The 18778-nt window shown below is 35.2% G+C and overlaps 1 protein-coding gene across 2 annotated transcripts in view; it reads right to left on the bottom strand.

Annotated features, from left to right (window-relative positions):
• Nucleotides 1–18778, bottom strand: part of RAB3GAP1 (RAB3 GTPase activating protein catalytic subunit 1) — a 96441-nt gene that overhangs the window by 50529 nt on the left and 27134 nt on the right. For both annotated transcript variants that reach the window (XM_043894250.1, XM_043894249.1), the window contains exons 5-7: nt 16778–16856; nt 3391–3510; nt 1795–1960 (exon numbers count right to left, since the gene is read on the bottom strand). In XM_043894250.1, coding sequence (XP_043750185.1) covers nt 1795–1960; nt 3391–3510; nt 16778–16856 — 365 coding nt within the window. The remainder of the gene's footprint in view (nt 1–1794; nt 1961–3390; nt 3511–16777; nt 16857–18778) is intronic.

An 18778-nucleotide genomic window follows, 5' to 3' on the forward strand; every position in this document is an offset into this window, starting at 1 on the left:
TTTAAAGGGTAATATTTATAAAGATAGCTTTATAAAGACAGTATAAGAGAGTTGTATATTAAGTAGTTTTATGTAATACCAATAAAGTACCCAAAAAACTCTCAATTATTTTAAGTTCAACTCTTATCAAATCAACTTTCGTATTTAGACCAGTGAGGTTTGTAAAAGTTCTGAAAGATGATGTAATAAACATTACGAACACTTTTTTTTTTACAGTCATATTCTAAATCAGGCTTCACAAATTAATGTGGTCCCTAGTTTCAGTAAGAAGCTGAGTTATGTAGAGGAGTAAAAGATCCATGAAAATAACTTTCACTAATGTTTTTAAAAAGAGGAATAAAACATTAATATTTGCATCTGACTAGAATTTTATCTAAAATAATTAAACATAATTGAAGACTTGGTGAGAACAAAGGAAAACTAATGGGGTAGAAATAACACATATTTGTCTTTTTCAAAAATTTCTCAAAGCAACACATGAAGAATTAAGTAGTATTTAAGACAGCATTTCAAGGCCCAGAAAGGTTTTGGAAAAAAAGTTGCATATAGACAGGGAACTTTCTAAAAGACATACTTCTATCATTTGTTTAATGGAGATAATCACAAGAAACAGTTAACAATAGTTATTTTGAGGAAAGGGACTAAGGATATAAAGAAGTTTTTACCTCTTTAATTTCTTAACCTGGTACATGTACTTTTTAAAATGTCAAATAGATTCATCTTTTTAGTGATAATTCTAGCACCATGCTATTTACAGCCTCAACACTGAAAACATACTTTTATGAAGTTCTAATCCTGAATATCTTTCTACAAACAATATATGTTAAAAAAAAGAAATTTCAGCATTTTCTTATTTTTCAAAATTTGTAAACCTTCAGAAAGGTTGCAAAGCTAGCATAATGAATACCCACATGATTTTTTTGACTGAAAGTTTTGAAAGTAAATTGCCAAGTATCATGGCAATTCACCTCTAAATACTTCAGCATGTAATTCCTATGAATGAGGACATTAGCCTATGCAACCATAACACAATTATCACACTCAGGAATTTTAACACTGATATTATTTTCTAATATATAGTCCATATTAAAACTGTCCCAATTGTGTCCTTTATGGCTATTTTGCTGTGATCAAGATCACACACTGCCTTTAGTTGTTACATCACTTTAGTCTCTTTAAAGCTAAACAGCTCCCAGCCTTTGTATTGCCTATCATGAAACTGCTATTTTTAAAGAGTCTAGGACAGCTACTTTGTAAAAGAGTAGCACAGGCAAGTCCCCCATATCTCTGTTATAGTGCTTTTAGAGAAAAATAAAGATGTATTGAGCACATCCAAGTTAGCCCTGCTGCCTTCAGTCATAGCATTATAAGCCAGATTAATTTTAAACATCAAATAGACCCTTGGGGGCGGGGGGGTGGAGAGCAATTCAGAACCCAAAGAGTTCACATCTCAGTTGCTCAGTCAGAGTCCCAAACAAGCAGCTACATAGATGCTCACTCACACAGGGGAGGGTTGGCAATATTACTGTTAGAGAAAAAGGAATATAAAGAGTTAATACAGTATCCAAATGTTAACCAACCGAACAACCAAAACCAGTTTTAGTGTTTGTACACTAAAAACTAATTGGCTATTTGTTTCTTTAGATACACACAGTAATTTTTATGATCGATTACATCTTTCTTCTAAGTAATTATATGATCAATATTAGAAATATTTCTATGAAATCAATAAAATTACTAAATTACTACTTTTATCTGGATCCCAGATAAGACAAAGTATCAATGCCAACTCACGATCTTTGATTTGAAGATATCCAGCAGACCTGATAAATGAGTATACTGATTTGGCACTTTTCGAAGATGAACCATTTCGAAATCAGTTCGGACACCAGGACCCTGACATTCACCCACATACATTCTTCGCCATTTGTGATGAATTTGCACAAAGAGTGGCACCTGGCTGTAGGATATAATTAACAAGAATAGACTGTAAGTTCATTAAACATTGAATAGCTTCTAAATCTCCCTTTACAGTATAACATTATTTTAATCTCAAATATTTAAAGAACTAAACAAGGAACATTCCACAGACATATTTATAGCAAAGGCATTATTAGTATCTTTTCTCCTTACACTAATAAACTGAATAAATTATTATCAAGTGGCACCATACAGTCAGAAAATTATTTTTAAATGGCTGAAAAATCATAAAAAAAAGCAGAATAAAAATTTTCTTGACTAAAAGTGATCCTACCATACTAGGATTTTCAAGGTCATATTAAACTTGATTCACAGGTATTAAACAATACAAATTAAACCTACATTAATGATGAATTATATTTTACTTAATCATTTGAAGATATAGTTGTTCCTCCTTATTCAAAGATTTCCATATCTGCAAATTAGCCTACTCACTAAAATCTATCTTAACTTCAAAAATCAATACTTTTAGCACTTTCAGTCATTTGAAACAAAAAATTCAAGTTACCTGAATGCATAGTCCTAGTTGAGGCTCAAGTTTTAAAATTAGATTCTTTTTTTTTTGGTATTTTTAAAATTATTTTTAATTGGAGGATAACTGCTTTACAGTGTTGTGTTGGTTTCTGCTATACATCAACATGAATCAGCCATAGGTATACACATGTCCCTCCCCTCCCACCTCCCACTTCATCCCACCCCTCTAGGCTGTTACAGCGCCTGGGTTGAGCTCCCTGAGTCAGTCACACAACAAATCCCCACTGGCTGTCTATCTGACATGTGGTACATGCTTCAGTGCTACTCTCCCAATGGTCCCACCTTCTCTCTCATTGTGTCCACAAGTCTGTTCTCTCTGTCTGCATCCCCACTGCTGCCCCACAAATAGATTCACCAGTACCATCTTTCTAGATTCCATGTGTATGTTAATGTATGATACTTATTTGTTCTTCTCTTTCTGACTTACTTCACTCTGTAGGACAGGCTCTAGGTTCATCTACCTCATTAGAACTGACTCAAATTCATTCATTTTCATGGCTGAGTAATATTCCACTGTGTATAGGTATCACAACTTCTTTATTCATTCATCTCTTGATGGATATCTAGGTTGCTTCCATGTTCTGATTTTGCATCAAAATTTAAATAGCTTAAACATTTGGAAGCAAAATACAAAAACAGTACAATTTATTCATTTTAAATATTCATGTAATATTTCAGTAAGTTTCCCTTTGGATATACTTTCTCTAAAGACTTTGTTGTGTTGGTCCTTACATATCATATTCCAATATAATAATGTATAAACACTAATCCTATATTAATCAAAAACCTAATATTTAGTAAGCAGTTTCCTTCATAAATTTTAATTTAAAATAGTTCTTAAAACTCATGTCTTGGTGTTTTGAAATGTCCACCTACCAGCCAGTGTTTCCCAGAGCAATAGACACAGAGCTGAGAAGAAGATTGCACTTAGACTCACTGAGGACAGCATCACTGTTTGCAGCAGGTGCTATCACCACAAACTCCCGGAGTCCATACCTTAAAAAAAAAAAGAAAAAGAATCACTGCCATTAAACAGGCATGAATGTCAGAACACAAAAATCTGTTATTTGGGAAACATGAAAAATATTTCCCTTAAAGAAAGTTAGGTTTGAACCACAGGTCTTTCTTTCTTTCCTTCTTAAATGGCAACTGAACCTATAACAACCTGAATTTCCTTCATTTGGCACAAAATTCCCATCATTCATCTAATATTTTCTCTCCATTTTTTACAAATTAGCAGCGATTTGCTGAAATTACAAAGAAAAAAAAATTAAGTAACCAGTTTTGTTCTAAAAGTTAGGTTTCATAAATAAAACGTGAAAGCCAGCACTGACTTCTTGCATTAATTAGCTGATAACATCAAGTCCACTAATGTGGAGAGATAAAGTTTAATAGATTCCCTAAATGTCAAGAAAATAACTATTAGTCATACTTGTGCTGTCCAAGTAAGAACATGATTTACTCTTGTTGGTTAGTTGCTAAGTTGTGTCTGTCTTTTTTTTTTTTTTGGCAACCCCATGGACTGTAGCCCAATGGCTCCTCTGTCCATGGGATTTCCCAGGTAAGAATATTGGAGTGGGTTGCCATTTAATTCTCCAGATTTACTCTAGTATCATAATTAAAGAATTATTATATTCTTTCACTCAATAATACATATTAGATAGGAATCACAAAATTATCAGAAAATGGCTTACTCTTGCTATGGTATCTTACAATAATGGAAACTTCTCATTTAGTTGACAAGTCCATTAAAAACCACAAATCTGCAGCCAAAATTTATAAAAACATTAAGGTCAAACTGGTAATCTTGCCTCCTGAAAATTCCTGTCCTATTCACTCCCCATTGTGTTTTTATTTAACAATATTTTTAATATAAATTTATAAAAGGCATTATTCATTTGCCTATTTTAACTCTACACAAAGTTATGAATACTTCTATGAACAGTCTCAAGAAATTCCCCAAAACAGCAGCAAAAAAGATTTAAATTTTTTTTAAAATCCAACTATAATCTGTTTATTGTTTAGATGACAAAAGTTCATTTCATCTTCTCACCTCTCCTCTACCCTCCTACCCCTGAAATCAAAATTAGTTATGTAGAAGTAGCATCATATACTGCAAAGAACCCAGGACTGTGAATTTTAGGCTCTAAATCTATTTACATACAGTTTTTTTCTTTCTTTTCTTAATATGCTTGGAAGAAAGAAAACAAAAGCACTTATTTGCCTTGGTATCCCCAGGAACTAGAGTGAAACCGCTGTCAACAGTTCTTGGTCATTCTTCCAGAACTGTTCCATCTGTTCACTGACCCATCCTATCCTCAAAAAAGATTCGATTAATACACTTTCTGTACCTTCTTTTCAAAGGCTCATCTCCCCTACTGGTCAGTACTTTGTTTCCAGTTTCATGCTACTGCAACAATACTGCAACAATTTCTACAGGGTATAATTGTGGGACAAATTCTTAGAAGGTGCTGGATAAAAGAACATCTTGAACATCTTTAACATTGATAGCTGTTGCCAAACTACCCCCTCCATACACATAAAATTGTGCCAGTGTATACTCCTGTTCACAAGAAATAAGCCAAAGAGAACTGCTTCCTATTTATCTGCAATAAAATTCAATCCTCATTGTCTTTGTTTCCACTACCTGGAATGTTTTCCCTACTCTGTCATCCTGGAACATCAATAGATTCTTTTTTTTTTTTTTTTTTGAATATTTATCTCAAATAACACTCCATTACCTCCGTTAAATATGCTCTCTTCTTTGATTTCAAATGTATTTTCCCTATCACTATTATCTTTAAAAGATCAATGCATACAGGTGATCAACAGCTACATGAAAAGATGCTAAACATCACTAATCATAAGGGAAATACAAATCAAAACAACAACATATAACCTTATATTTTTTAGAGTGATTATCATCAAAAAGAAAAGAAAAACTATTAGCAAGAACACAGGAAAAAAAAAAAAGGGAACCCTCAAACACTGTTGGTGGGGATATAAACTGGTGCAGCCAGTAGGAAAAACAGTATAAAAGTGTCTCCAAAAAATTTAAAATGGAACTACCTTATGACCCAGAAATTCTATTTCTGGGTATTTATCCAAAGAAAATGAAAACACTAATTCAAAAAGTTATGTGCCCCCATCAACACTTTAGCATCACTTAGAAAAACCAAGATATAGAAACAACTTAAGTATCCATTAATGGGTGAATGAATGAAGAAAATGTGGTGTATGTATATGCAGGACAGAGGAGCGTGGTGGGCTACAGGGTCACAGAGTCAGACACGACTGAAGCGACTAAGCACGCATGCATACACACAACAGATTATTATTCTGTCATGGAAAAAACTGAAACCTTACCATGGGCAACAACGTGCACGGATGTGAGGACATTGTGCCAAGTGAAACAGGTCAGACAGAGAAAAACGAAATAACACAGGATCTCACTTACATATGCAATAAAAACAAACAAACACAACGCACCAAGCTCCTAGATACAGACAACAGATTGGTGGCTGCCAGAGGTGGTGTGTGAAACAGGTGGTGGAAATGGTGGAGAGAGCAAAAGATACAAATCTCCAGTTATAAAGGAAGTAGATTATGGGGATGTAATGTACAGCATGGTGACTATAGTTAAGAATACTGTACTGTGCATCTGAAAGTTGCTAACAGAATAAATCTTAAACACCTTAAAAGTTCTCATCCCAGAAGAAAATTCTGTAACTATGTATGCAGACGAATATTAACAGGACTTATGAGCCTACCTACCATACCCTCTGCTCACAAAAGAGCTCATAAATTTACATTTGGACATAAATGTCTGCTAAGATTAATGTTTGTGTCATTTCTATGACTATTTTTTTAAAATAAATAGCAATTAATCAATGGACTAAATTTATAATAAGGGTTTCAGGATTAGCCATTAGAAGGTATTTAAAGGATAGGTATAAAAGGAGCCAGAGAGGGAGGGAGGTAGGAGGGGGGTTCAGGATGGGGAACACATGTAAATCCATGGCTGATTCATGTCAATGTATGGTAAAAACCACTACAATATTGTAAAGTAATTAGCCTCCAACTAATAAAAATAAATAGAAAAAAATAAAATAAAAGGAGGCAGAGAGAAGCAGCCAACAAGTCACATCATTAAGATTCCCTTATAGCTCAGTTGGTAAAGAATCTGCCTGCAATGCAGGAGACCCAGGTTCAATTCCTGGGTAGGAAAGACCCCCTAGAGAAGGAAATGGCAACCCACTCCAGTATTCCTGCCTGGAGAATCCCATGGACAGAGGAGCCTGGCAGGCTAGAGTCTATGGGGTCACAAGAGTCGGACACGACTTGGTGACTAAACCACAACCTTGCCTAGATATAAAACTTGATCATGAAACAGTAAGCAAGTGCCTGTGTCCCTGTCTTTTGAAGAAAGAGGCTTTTATTTTCATCTCCTAGACCCCCTGGGTCTCCGAAGGCTGGCTTGAGCATTAATTATCAGGATATGTGAACGTGTAGAAACCAAGAAAAGATGTTAGGTTGGGAAACATAACAATTTAGATTATAAATCAACCACATAATAGAGTCATCAAACTCCCAGTTCCTTGAAAAATATAAAGGTCTGACCCACATTCCTAAGTTGTTTTTATAGAAACCAGACCCCACCAGATGAAAACTGCTGACTGCAAGCATGAAGTCCCCAAACTGATTGGTGCCAGAAAACTGATGATGTGTAAAACTTTACCTTGATGCCAACCAACCCAAGAGCTGAGCACAAGCTGATCACGGACCATGCGGCCCACTCCCTCACAATGCCCTTGAAAACCCTTCCCCGAAAGCTATCATGAAGCTAGGTCTTTTGACCATGCATTTCCCATTCTCCTTGTTTGGTGCCCTGAAATAACACTGTACTTTCCTTCACCACAACCCATTATCAGTAAATTGGCTTTGCTGCACGAACCCACATCCAGATTCATTAATGTCATGTCCACATACTTTTAAGACTAGTTTTACAAAATATTTTTTAAAAAGTTAAACAGGGTTAATGCTAACCTGGCAGATGCTTGATATAAAAACTGAAACTAGGAGATAACAAAATAGAAAGAGATTGATAAACTTGAACCATCAAAACTCAGCATTTGACATAAATGTTCTATTTTTTAAAGTTTGATTAATCATATATTAAGTTTTTCTCATTCTGACAATCTTTACTCATTGTCTATGTATAGTATAAATATTCTGCATTATACTTCAAATTTTGAGGGTCTGCTTTATTAACTTTCAGTTCAGTTCAATCACTCAATTGTGTCCCACTCTTTGCGACCCCATGAACTGCAGCACACCAGGCCTCCCTGTCCATCACCAACTCCCGGAGTCCACCCAAACCCATGTCCATTGAGTCGGTGATGCTATCCAACCATCTCATCCTCTGTCATCCCCTTCTCCTCCTGCCCTCAATTTTTCCCAGCATCAGGGTCTTTAGTTCAACTTAGAAAAACTTATGTGTATGTTATTCTTCAGTTGCTAAGAAGCTTCATGATTAATTTGTATTCCTGAAAGTAAGAATTTTTAACAATTATAATTTCAAAATTCTATTTAAAAAATATGAGAACATTATGAAATCTTGTTAAGATGCCTTCACATTAGACTCCAAATACACAGACACCATCTCATCTTTTGCCATTCTCAACCCTCAGCTTATCCCAAGGCTTCCCAAACTATTTGCAGGCTTCAAGTTCAATTAGGCATCATCACCTCTACTAACGCTCTTCTTCTGCCTTGAATATCTTTTTATCTAAACTCACCTGGCTTATTCTCACTTGCCTTGCAGGATTCAGGTGAGGTATCACCTCTCCTGGAAACATTTTCCTGACTTGATCTGTCTGGAAAGGCAGTATCTCCTATGAGTTTGCCTCAAGCTCTGTGCTGCCCCCCATAAAAGCATTTAGCAGTGCTGCCATCTGTTCCCGTATCTCTGAACCCCCTTCTAATCCAAAAGCTATCTGAGACAAGGACCACATTTTATCCTTGATAGCCCAGTATCTGACTCACAGTAAATGTTTTAAAAGAATGTTTGTTGAATAAAAGAAAACACATAGTTTTAATATACCTAATTTTCAAATAGTTCTCAAAAGTTTGGTTGTTGCCTTTCTAATCTTTAAGAAAAATCAAATTAAAAAAATGGAAGTGATACAGCAGATTGATATGACGTAGGTCCCCTTCCACCCCAGAACACCTGGTAAGATACGATAATGTTTTTGAAATACATAGCTGAACTTGAGATAATAAAAAGGAGATTCCTGAGTCACAAAAACAAAGAGGGAACTTAAAGGCAGAAGTAAGCATGTAAAGGTGACTGAAGAAAATCAGGGGATTATCAACTCTGGGTAGACACCAAAACAGCTAGTGGCTAGGGATCAGGATCTTACAGGATAAGCCATTTAGATGCTAAAAGCCTATTGGTAGGACTTACAGAGCAAAATGACCATGCTTTGATAGACTACAGAGACTGAGAATGACGGAAGAAAAGTCTGTTTATGGCTGAGACTACCACATCGTTAGCCTAGCAATGACAATGTGAATTACACCACTCTGAGATAAGAAAGTATAAACTAGCAGAGCAGAAGTGGTCTTTGGTATGTATACAGGTTAGGCTATGTCCAAGAATGCCCTAGTCTCATAAATATAAGTAAGTCTAGGTTTGGAAACTATGCTTCCGCAAGTATGATGTCATTCAGATATTACCATCCCCAGCTTATGAGGCACTAAGAGTAAGAAGCTGCATATTTTTTCTGATGTTGTTCCGAATCTCTCTACCAGGTAACCTAGGAACACATCAATTTCCTTCTGTATCCTTTATATTTAATCAAGTATTGTCTGTGCATGGGCTTCTGTCAATCCAAATCAGTACAGAGGTTGCAACATCTTGAATGGCCCCTCAGGGATATGGGTGTACATGAGACAAGGAAGTGGACTGAAGACTTTTGCTTAAAGCCTGGATCTTAGAAGGGACTGTCACCTCAGTAAAACTCCAGGCCCAGGTGGTTTCCATGACAAATTCTACCAAACATTTAAAGAAAGCAACATCAATTTTACACAATCTCTTTCAAAAAACAGAAGAGAACAAACTACTTCCCAACTGATGTTATGAGGCCAGTGTTTCTCTGATATCAAAACCAAAATGTAAGGAAACTGTAGGCCAATATTTCTCATTAACACAGACACCAAAATCCTCAACAGGGGCTTACCTGGTGGTTCATGGTAAAGAATCTGCCTGCAATGCAAGAGACCCAGATTCAATCCCTGGGTTGGGAAGATCCCCTGAAGTAAGAAATGGCAACCCACTCTCATATTCTTGCTGGAGAATTCTATGGACAGAGAAGCCTAGCAGGCTACAGTCCATGGGGGTCACAAAGAGTCGGACATGACTGAGTTTGACTACTACTACTACTAAAATCCTTAACAAAATATTAGCATATCAAATCCAGCTATAGAAGTAAAAATCATGCAAATCAATGCAAGTTAAACCACAAAAAAGTAGAAGTTGAGTTCATCCTGGCAGTGTGAAGCTAATTAGCTATCTAGAAAATCAACCCACGTAGAAACAAAAGATCACATCAATTTAAGTAGAAAACACATTTCACAAAATTCAACATCCATTCATATAAAAGCTCCCAGCAAACTAAGAACAGAACTTTCCCAACCTAGTAAAGAGTATCAATGAAGAAACTATACTTGATGTCAAATTTTATGCTAAAAGACTAAACAAGATTAGGAGCAAAACAAAGATGTCCACTCTCACCATTCACATTCACTATTTTACTGGAGCCTTAGCCAGTTTAAAAAGGCAAGGGAAAAAACAGAACCATATATTGGAAAAGAAGAAGTAAAACTATGCCTATTCATATGACTACTTACAAAGAAAATTCAAAAGACACCACAAAACTCTTCCTAGAGCTAATAACTGAATTTAGTAAGGTCACAGGATATGACCTCAAGGCACAAAAATTAGTCACATTCCTACATACTAACAACAAAGCACTGGATATGAAAAAATTGTAAACAATACCATTACAATAGCTCATTTTAAACAAACAATAATTAGATATACACCTAATAAAAAATATACAGGATCCATATGCTGAAATCAAAGAAGACCTAAATAACTGGAGACCAATTGTGACCATAAAGTGGAAGACCCAGCATATAAACATATCAATTCTCCACCAAAATAATCTACAGACTCTAGGCAATTCCAATCAAAATCCCAATGAGACTTTTTGTAGATATATACCAATCCTAAAATGTAAACAGAAAAGCAAAGGAGCTAGAATAGCCAAAACAAATTTGAAAAAAAATTTTAAAAAGGAAAAGGAAAGGGACTATTTAATGTAAACACTTATAAAACCAAGAGCATCCAGAAATAAACCCACAAAAATGTGGCCCGTGATCTTTTTTTTTTTTTATTATTAATATTTGTTTATTTTATTTATTTTTTAGTTTTATTATTATTATTTTTCAACATTTATTCCCTTGTTTGCTTTTCTTTTTTTTTTTTTTTTTTTTTTTTTTTTTTATTTTTTTTTTATTTTATTTTTTTTTCCAGTGGGTTTTGTCATACATTGATATGAATCAGCCATGGATTTACATGTATTCCCAATCCCGATCCCCCCTCCCACCTCCCTCTCCACCCGATTCCTCTGGGTCTTCCCAGTGCACCAGGCCGGAGCACTTGTCTCATGCATCCCACCTGGTGGCCCGTGATCTTTGATAAAGTTGAATAAGTAAGTCTATGAAGGAAACTCTTCAACAAATGCTGTTGGGACAACTAAACATCCACAGGCAAGAAAAGAATATTATACAAAAATCAACTTGAAATGGATAAAAGCTCTAAATATAAAATGTAAAACTTTTAGAATAAAACAAAAAATTGACCATGTAATCAAAGTTAATGTCACTAGTGACTAAATCATGATGCTAATATGACCTTCTGATATACAATACAGGCACTTCACCTTTATGATCTTCTTTCCAAAGTCATAACCCAAATGTAACCATACAGTTTTTTTTACTTCAAAAAATATTTTAACGGATACATGTTAAAATTGAGCTCCTTTGCCATTTTCCTCAAACTACCACATCATTGTTAATTGGCTATACCCCAATACAAAATAAAAAGTTTCGGAAAAAAAATTTTTTTTTAAATTTTTAAATCTCTCAAACTGAATGACATTCTACAAAATTCCTGACTAGTATCCCTCAAAGCTCCAAGTGATCAAAAATGAGGAAAGACTAAGAAATTTTCACAGGAATGTAGACTGAACAATCTAAGGTGACAAGATAACTAAATACAATGCAGTATCCCAGACTAGATCTTTGAAGAGAAAATGGATGTTAGTGGAAAAACTAGCTAAACAAAATCTGACTAACGTACCTGGCGTGCTGTAGTCCATGGAGCCGCAGAGAGTCAGACATGACTTAGAGACTGAAGAACGACAATGTGCCAAGTTTTAACTAACGTCCCAACATTGGCTTTTCAGTTCTCACACACGTATGGTAATACAAACTAACAACAGGGAAAACTGAGAGAAGGGTATCCTGGAAGAGTCTGTAACTATCTCTATAACTTTTCTATAAACCTAAAATAAACCACAAATTTTTTAAAGTTTATATACACACACATATATATATATATATATATATATATATATATATATATATATTTTAATTAGGAGAAAGCTTTCTGACCTCAAGCAAGTGTTCTCAGACATGGCACCAAAAGCATAATTCATAATGTAAAAAGCTGATAAACCAAACTGCATCAAATTTTTAAAACTTTATTCTGGAAAAGACACTAATAAGAGAATGAAAAGATAAATTACAGTCTTGAGAAAATATTTGTATTTAGAATATATTAAAAAACTCTCAAAACACAACAATAAGAAAACAACTCAATTAAAAAGTGGGCAAAAGACTTGCAGACATTTCACCATAGAGTATATTCATGGCAAATAAACACATGAAAGATATTTAAAATTAAAATTAGGATGAGATATTCTCATTCTAACAACACATCTGTTAGAATGCTGCTGCTGCTGCTGCTAAGTCACTTCAGTCGTGTCTGACTCTGTGCGACCCCATAGACGGCAGCCCACCAGGCTCCGTCGTCCCGGGAATTCTCTAGGCAAGAACACTGGAGTTGCTTGCCATTTCCTTCTCCAACGCAGGAAAGTGAAACTTGAGAGTGAAGTCGCTCAGTCGTGTCTGACTCTTCGCGGCCCCATGGACTGCAGCCCACCAGGCTCCTCCGCCCATGGGATTTTCCAGGCAAGAGTACTGGAGTGGGGTGCCATTGCCTTCTCCAAAAAATAGCTAAAACTAAAAAAACTGACACCAAGTGCTACTGTGGATACAGAGCAACTGAAACTCTCATATGTTGTTAGTGGGAATGCAAAATGGTACATCACTTTGGAAATCAGTTTAGCTGTTTCATATAAAGTTAAATATACACTTAGCATGTGACTGGGCTTCCATGTGACTTAATCACACCCTAGGTACTTACCCAAGTAATCTAAAAATATATTTTCATATAAAAGATCTACACAAAAATATTTACAGCAGCTCTACTCATAAACGTCCAAGAAATAGATCTATTATCCATCAACAGGGGAAAGAGTAAACAAACTATCCCTACAGTAGAATACTACTAATAGAAAGGAACAAACCATTGATACAAAATTACTTCAAATGATCTCAAAAGTATTATGGTGAGTGAAAGAAGACAGTCTCATATGGTTACTATTTGATTCCATCTCTATGAAACTCCTGGAAGGTCAAAGCTTACAGTGCCTAAGAACATGTTCAGTTCAGTCACTCAGTCATGTCCGACTCTTTGCTAGTGACTGCCAAATATTAGAATGGAGAAGAGGAGTTTGGGGGAGGTTATAGAACTATCCTATACTCGGTGGTAGCAATTTAAAAACTATACGGGACTTCCCTGGTGGTCCAGTAATTAAGAATCCACCCTGCAATGCAGGGGACATTGGTTCAATTCCTGGTTGGGGAACTAAGATCTCATATGCTCCCAGGACCACACACTCTGGAGCCTATACACTGTAAAGTGCAAAAAAAAAAAAAAAAGATTCCAAGTACTGCAACTAAGACTCAACACAGCCAAATAAATAACTATTTTTAAAAACTTGTATACAAATGCACATGAAAAAAGAAAAACCTGAAAACATTAGTCACTCAGTTATGTCTGACTTTTTGCAAGCCTATGTACTGTAGCCCTTTAGGCTCCCCGGTCCATGGAATTTTCCAGGCAAGAATACTAGAGTAGCCATTCCCTTCTCCAGGGGTCTTCCTGAGCCAAGGATTGAACCTGGTTTCCTGTATTACAGGCAGATTCTTCACCATCTGAGCCACCAGGGAATGTACATGGTACCATTATTTTCACTCTAATGGCAGAAAGCGAAGAGGAGATAAGGAGCCTCTTGTTGAGGGTAAAAGAGGAGAGTGAAAAAGCTGCCTTAAAACTCAATATTCAAAAAACGAAGATTATGGCATCCAGTCCCATCATCTCATGGCAAACAGATGTGAAAAAAGTGGAAATGGTGACAGATTGTTTCCTTGGGCTCCAAAAACACTGCAGAGTGAATGTAGCCACAAAATTAAAAGATACTTGCTGCTTGGAAGAAAAGCTATGAAAAATCTAGACAATGTATTAAAAAGCAGAGACATCACTTGCCAACAAAGGTCTGTATAGTCAAAGCTATGGTTTTTCCAGTAGTCATGTATGGATATGAGAACTGGACCATAGAGAAGGCTGAGAGCTGAAGAATTGATACCTTCAAATTGTGGTGCTGGAGAAGACTCTCAAGAATCCTTTCAATTGTTAGGAGATCAAATCAGTCAATCCTAAAGAAAATCAACCCTAAAGATTCATTGGAGAGACTGATACTAAAGCTGAAGTTCCAATACTTTGGCTACCTAATGCAAAGAGCCTACTCACTGGAAAAAACCCTGATTCTGGGTAAGAATGAAGGCAAGAGAAAGGGGCAGCAGAGGATGAGATGGTTAGATTGCATCACAGACTCAATGGACATGAGCTCGACCAAACTATGGGAGATAGTGAAGGACAGATGGCTGGTGTGCCGCAGTCCGGCAAAGAATTGGACACAACTTAGCAACTGAATAACAAATGTGCTAAAGTTCAGTGAACATAAAAAAAAAGTCCAACTTACTGTATGTTAATTTCTAAAATAAAATTTTATAAAAATGGGAACATTAAAAAACTACTAACAAGTGATTTTCATTAATACATAAACAAATCACTAACAAGTGATTCATTAATCTAATACAAAGAAAGATTTCATGAATTCACTCAATGAATATTTAACCATGGACTATGTGTCAGTACACTTTTTTGAAATATTAAAAAGCTGAACAGAAATTATATAACAGCATTGCAATGCTGATGTATACATAATGTGTTATTATCTTATTAAATCCTCACAAATACTCTCAAAGGTACGTATTATTTATTATCTTGACTTCACCAACTTAGAAACCAAATCAGCGAAATTAAGTTTTGCCCAAAGTTGCTAAGGTAATAGGTCCCTAAGCTAGAAATTAAACATCAGTTTGTCTAATTCACTGCCTGGGCAAATAGTAGATCAATTAATGCTGAATGAATGAATGTAAATGCAAACTCTATGACACCATGCTGCCTTCTGATGTATTTTGTCATATTAAATCTATGTATTTATATTCTAAAAGATAAGAAAATCTGGATGGGGACTTCCCTGGTGGCTCAGTGGTAAAGAATTTGCCTAATGCAGGAGACAGGGGTTCAATCCCTGGTCCAGGAAGAGCCCACATGCCATGGAGCAACCAAGCCCATGTACCACCACTACTAAGACTGTGCTCTAGAGCCAGCCAGCCACAGCTACCGAAGCCCACGTGACCTAGAGTCTGTGGCCCACAATAAGAGAAGCCATGGCAGTAACAAGTCCACACACTGCAACTAGAGAGTAGCTTCTCCTCACAGCAACTAGAGAAAAGCCTGCACAGCAACAATAAATAGTACTACTAATAAATAATGGGACTATTTATGAAACATTATCCAGTTTATTGCATATGCAAATAATTTTCTTTTTTTATGTGTCACATAATCTACTTGATATAATAATTACTATGGAATGAAACACAGATTATCATTCTTCCCCTTCCTTAGAAATTTTTTAATTAAAAAAAAAAAAAAAAAGACTGACTCAGGCCAACAGAGTAAATTAAAACCAGTATACAAATTTCCTTTAACTAGGTCTTCTTTCTTGACCATATACTTATGCTTGGGCCATTTTGGTGGTAGAATGTTTTAACACTAACATCTCCAAAATAAAGAGATGCTGTGAATAAATGAAAAAAATTAAAAGAACTTCAGAGAGATTATAAGGTTTTTTAAATGTGATACTTTTAAATTAACATACCACAATTAATACTAAGACACAATTGAGTTTTGATGCTATAACATAACTGAGATCAACATTTTATGTCAATTCGATTTTCAACAACACATATGAAGCTTTCTATTACTTAATTGTTCTATGCTAGTCATCAGAATCATAGTTAGGTACAACCTAGACCATGACTACTGTGCAAAAAAGAGTTAACAGCCCTGTGACTGCTATCCTCAGAAAGGCCTACTTACAAGGCTGACCTTTGGCTGGTATTTGGGTTTGGCTACTTGGATTTGGGGAGAGGTCACATCATTTATCCTAATTGATAAAGACTTATTGTGCATAAATTGTACAAACAAAGTGGTTTAAACAGCAGGTTTACCTGCTTTCCTTCTAGGAGTCTAAAATTTTCTTATGTCACAGTCAGACGATATCTCCGTGACATGTCACTAGTTAAAAATCTGAGACAGCTGAGCTTCTAACAAGTTAGCTTTTAACAAGTTTCTCTGATAGACAACATTTCGTATGTACTGTCACAACTTGTTGCTAAGGGAATTCACTATACCCTGTGTGACTCCATTAGGAAAGGACTCTTAAACACTTGCACTTCCTCCAAACTTTGCCTCAGGCACTTTTCCCCTTTGCTGATTTTGCTTTGCATTCTGTCACTGTAAGAAATCCTAGCATTAAGAGCAACTATCAATACATGCTGAGTCCTGTGTGAATTCCGAGCAAATCATCTATCTTGCAGGCACTCTGGGGGCCACCCTGATATACATTCTAAAAGTTATCTGTGTAAAGTGTATACTTACCATCTTACCAGGCAATGTGCTCTGGGAGGAAAGTCATTATTCATACACAGCAAGTCTTGCATAGATTGTGGAATAACATCTACGGAAACATTTGATAATGAACAAGTAAGTACATTCATTCTAAGGCAGTATTTCATCATATAATTTAAAGACATCATTCTATAACACATCTTACTAGTCCATATAGTTTTGCCATTGCTTCAGGATTTACATCTAGGGCTAAAGTTAAACTTTGGAAGGAGACCGATGTCTCTCTCTCACTCTCTCTTTTCTTAAAAAGAAAAAAAAACAAAGAAGCCAGTCTATTAAAAAAAAAAATATATATATATATCATTCCCATGTTTATAGTATTTTCCATTCTTCTAAATCATTACTCAAACAATTCTTCATTCCTTACTAGAAAGCCTTGGTTTTTTTGTTCTTCTTGGCATGCCCTCGTCTTTACTTTTCTTCAGAATTTATATATAGAGTCTGTCAATTCTATATCACCTCCCATAGCTAACCTTTTTTTTCATCTCTAGCCATCTTAAATATTCTTGTAAAACCACTAAGCAGCTTCTCCTTTATAACCCATATATCTGGAAGTACTTGCATTACAATCCATAATAAGATACTAACATTAGTGATCATTATTTATACTTGAAAATACACCATAAGTTCAAAGCACAAAAAAATGTTTATAAAAATACTTCCTTTTGCTATACAGCTATACTTGCTTAGCAAATTTATATTTTGTTAATCTGTAAAAAGAATAAATAGGAGAATACTAATGACTTGATGCTCTACTTAACTAAAGCAATAAGCAACTCAAATAATCAGTACTCAAATCTTCTGACCTCTGATAATATAATTTTAAATGTGTATCTTCAAATTAACTGGGCTGATGATTTGCTTCTAACTTCTACCATTAGTTACAGCTTCAATCACAACCAAATTAAAACTGCCAAATACTTACACATATGCAGTAACAATGCCTTAACTATCTTAAATTCATTAATTATCTCTCATCATTCCAGTCTCCTCTATCTCAGAAACACTGATTCTAAGCCTCCTTATTACAATAGCTTTTCCCTGATGTATGTTTTCTCTACAAATTAACAACACCCAAGATTTATATACCTTGAACAGTTTCCGCCATTAATCAGCAGAATGTTGGACCCAGAAATAGCTAGGCTATTATTAGGCTTCTACCAGCTGTGTATATTTCCCTCTTTCCCTTATTCCTAAAGTATACATTCTCATATTCTGGTTTATTTTGTTGTATAATTGTCCTATCCAAGTGTATACATGGTCAAATTATCTATCCTAGTCTATGAATCTAAACGCAGATGCTATCTAATTGTTTTGTGAAAATAATATATATAATAGAAAAGGTAATATAATTTTATTCCTATGTAAGAAAAGGTACAAAATATTTCAGGCCTACACTTAGAAATAATAATGTGTTTTGACCATCAAAAATTGAACACTAACTGTGCATAGTTATTTTCTGAGTGAATGAAAAAGAATATTGACCAGATTCAAAATTCACACTTTTTAATACCTTGCTCACTCACTATTTTATACTAGCAGATCTCAGAACAAAGATTTGGATAGTGACCTATTAACAACTGTAAACACCATCTAACATGGGGCCAAGTACTAAAACAGGTACTTTATTTCAATAGGAAATGCAAAATTTAATAAAATTAAAATATTAACTCAGAATTAGAAATTACTGTATTTCAAGTTAGTAATAAATTATGAGATTATTCTATTAAAAAAAGACTATTTAAAAAAAAAAGACTATTTGAACATGGATCCTTCTCTTAAAATACCTGGTAGTATATGTGTGACAAATTGGGAGAGTATGACTGACATATATTCGCTACCATGTGTAGAACAGCTAGTGGGAAGCTGCTATATAGCACAGGGAGCTCAGCTCCATGCTGTGATGGTCTAGGGGGTGGGATGGCAGTGGGAGGTTCGAGAGGGAAGGGATGTATGTATACATGTAGCTGA

Source organism: Cervus elaphus, chromosome 33 (assembly GCF_910594005.1).
Source record: "Cervus elaphus chromosome 33, mCerEla1.1, whole genome shotgun sequence".
In the NCBI taxonomy this organism is placed as follows: domain Eukaryota; kingdom Metazoa; phylum Chordata; class Mammalia; order Artiodactyla; family Cervidae; genus Cervus; species Cervus elaphus.